General features: G+C 36.2%; 1 protein-coding gene across 4 annotated transcripts in view; it reads right to left on the bottom strand.

Moving 5' to 3' along the window:
* Positions 1–3,272, bottom strand: part of LOC104266465 (monocarboxylate transporter 14-like) — a 14,825-nt gene that overhangs the window by 9,568 nt on the left and 1,985 nt on the right. For 2 of the 4 annotated variants that reach the window (XM_026837921.1, XM_026837920.1), the window contains exons 4-6: positions 2,637–2,826; positions 2,113–2,223; positions 1,080–1,218 (exon numbers count right to left, since the gene is read on the bottom strand). The exons of the other annotated variants lie outside the window; for them this stretch is intronic. In XM_026837921.1, the coding sequence (XP_026693722.1) occupies positions 2,177–2,223; positions 2,637–2,826 (237 nt within the window). In that variant the 3' untranslated portion in view covers positions 1,080–1,218; positions 2,113–2,176. The remainder of the gene's footprint in view (positions 1–1,079; positions 1,219–2,112; positions 2,224–2,636; positions 2,827–3,272) is intronic. 4 annotated transcript variants of the gene reach the window in all.

Below are 3,272 nucleotides of genomic sequence, written 5' to 3'. Positions count from 1 at the left end.
ACAGTTATGGACATGAAAGATGGATATTGGCATGTCAAGCTTACAGACGAGTCGTCATACCTTACGACATTTCACACCCCATGGGGAAGAAAGCGATTTTTAAGAATGCCATTTGGCATCTCATCAGCAAGCGAAGTCATGCAGAAACGAAACGAAGAAACTTTCGGTGACATTCAAGGAACACACGTCATAGCAGATGACATCATAATAGCCAGCGAAAATGAAGAGGAACATGACAAAATACTACGGAAAGTATTAACACGTGCCAGAGAAAAGCGAGTCAAGTGCAATCAAGACAAGATTCAGTTCAAAGTGAACACGGTGGAGTACATGGGAAACCTTGTCACTGAGAAAGGATTGAGACCTGACGACAAAAAGATTGAAGCGATTGTTAATATGCCGACCCCAAATGATGTCGCATCGCTTCAACGTTTGCTCGGTATGACAAAGTACCTTGCACAATATATTCCCAATGAGTCGTCAATTACAGCACCTTTGAGGTTACTATTAAAGAAAGATGCTGAGTGGAAATGGACTGAAACACACAGTAAAGCGTTATCTGACTTAAAAACTGTTTTGACTAGCAAGCCGCTTTTGACGATCTATGACGTCACAAAGTCAGACCAATGTAAACAACATGCCCATAGTAAATAATAATGCTTCGTCAACAGAGCGTATTTCACGCTACGGTCGCCCAATTGTAACGCCAGCTAAATACCGTGATTATTATGTGTAAATATCGCACTGGTATTCATATGCTTGTGTTTTTTCCAGTCAGTTGTCAACATTGCATTTTTCGTTCATTGTTTATGTGTAACGATGTACTCAATTTCATTGATTGACATTTCGTTTTCACAATGTCTCTTTTTAAGAAGGGAGGTGTAACAGAATACCCATAATTCTAATGTCACGTGTATCCGGCCGGCGGCCATTATTATCATCATCGTTGTGTAGACCGCATGTTAATCATAACTGAGTTCGTACTAATCGTACATATACAATACAAGCTTCTTCAAGGTCACGCCTGCTTATATAATCGAACCCCAACATTACACATGAAAAATGGCATATTTGCTTACTTGAATAAGCGCATATGCAATCCTTGGGTGAACATCAGCATAGTTAAATAATGCTCCTGTAACTGGTCTGCCAATAAAACCAGCTAAGCCTATGGTAGCTGCCACCCATGTGCTGGTACTTTCATCCAAACCAGATAACCTGTAGCAGAATAAATGAGCCATCACATCGTCTATTTATTACTGCGTTTTTGCGATTAAACCCAAATTCTCCGTGATATTAGCTTTCAGTGTTTAATTATACAATCAAATTAGGTCTGTCAGAGATAACCATGGCCTCCTTAAGATATCTTAAGGAGTCTATGGATATAGCACAACATAGGCTCAATATCATGTAATTCGGGCGTAATAAGTTACTACTGCGGCCGGCAGATTCTCTTGTCAAGCCTATATGGGTCTCTTATCAAGTCCCTTTATTGGCATAGGACCAAAAGTATTAACACGCAGTAAGATAAGACCCTATATTGACATAAGACCAAATGAACTAACACGCAGTAAGATGGGGGAAGATAGGAAACCTTTTAAATCTGTTTTCTTGTTCCATTTGGTAGTAAACAGGGATCATTTAAAGAGTCATGAAACCTTATTCTCACAACTCCCATATACCGTTGTTAATTGTTTAAACGATCAGGCTATTTGGAAATTATGTGCTAAAGGTGTCCCATCTTATACATAGTATACTATGATATTAGTTCTCCATGTTATAACAGGCAAACCTTCACTAGCCACGTTCAAAAAATGCAGTATATGTTCATACTAAAAGGGGCATACCAAGGTAAAATAAAAATGTGTATATGGATAGAGATCCTCAAATGAGATCTAAAGGTGTAAAAAAAAACCACCGTGCGACAAAGCATGGAATTTTCCGTTTTTTTTTCTTTGGCCATTCGATATCCCGCATTTTTTTGGCCCCTATATCGTTTTTTTTTCCAGTTTAGATCACATTTGAGCATCTTTTATCCAATTTATATAAAAATATCTTTATGTAAACAAAATTTGTTGGTGAGCATGTTTAATAACTACAGAGCCAACTTACCTAGCCCGTTCAACCAGATGAACATAAGGAATAAACAAACACAACCAACATATAAAGTCGCTAACTATGAGGCGTAAGAAAGTGATATTTCTGTACAAACAGGTGCTTCGTCTGAAAAATGATAAATCTGTAAAACAGAACTACCTGAATATAAACAAACATCAACAAAGTTAGAAAAATAATTAATATATGCTTATTAAATAAAGCTAAATATGGTAGTGGGGGTAATATGGGATGCTGTTATAGAAACTAAATCCCATATTTCATGATCGTTATGACGACAATCCGGTATTTAATTCTAATCGATATGACGACGATCCGGTATTTAAGTTAATACTCTTTGTTATCCACCAAGTGGGACGAGAAAATAAAACAATTACATTTCCCAACTTACCCCATTTTTATGGTAATTGGAAAATGCCGTTATGTTGTTGTTATGTTAATTCGTAGAAATAAACAATATCTTTATATAGACTAGAATAAGAATATCTCTTAATCTTTAAAGCCGTTTCAGTAAAACTAACCTTGTCGAACAGCAATGACGTCTTTGTGGGAATTTACATTATCCTCAATATAAATCGGAGTCATTTCATATTCGTTATTATTTTCTATCATTCGGTTCACTTTTGGTAAGTTCAAGTTTTTAGGTGGAATAAGAAACATTGCGGTCACCACATTGTTCAAACAAATGCCTCCAATAATAAGCATAGCACCCTGGTAATAAAAAAAAATCATTTAGTTGTTTAATAAGCAATAGGTAATATTCAAAAACGTTGGTACGACTTTTCCAGAAAAGACTTATGTTTTGTAAAACGTTGATTGCGTATAGTCGGTGAGGTAAGATGAGAAATGTGTTTTTCTTTTCGTTTCTTGTCCCATTTAGTAGTAAGGAGAGAATATGCACAAAAGCATATTATTGTAGCTACGCGAAGAGTGTTTTTAATGTTCAAAACACGATCAGAGACGGGATAATATGTGTCAACGGTGTTTCATTTTACCCCAAGTACTATATACATATAATTTTTAAATGTTCTACCATATACCATGACCATTATTGCATAAAAACGGCCATCACGGACGCAGGTGACACTAAAATGCCACAAATTTTTACCAAGTGGTACTTTGTATATTCGTTACCCAAAATTTACATATTTTTGCAG

This window comes from Ciona intestinalis, unplaced genomic scaffold, assembly GCF_000224145.3.
Source record: "Ciona intestinalis unplaced genomic scaffold, KH HT000034.2, whole genome shotgun sequence".
Classification (NCBI taxonomy): Eukaryota; Metazoa; Chordata; class Ascidiacea; order Phlebobranchia; family Cionidae; genus Ciona; species Ciona intestinalis.
The sequence above is the reverse complement of the archived record's forward strand: the minus strand, read 5'-3'. Positions and strand labels throughout refer to the sequence as shown.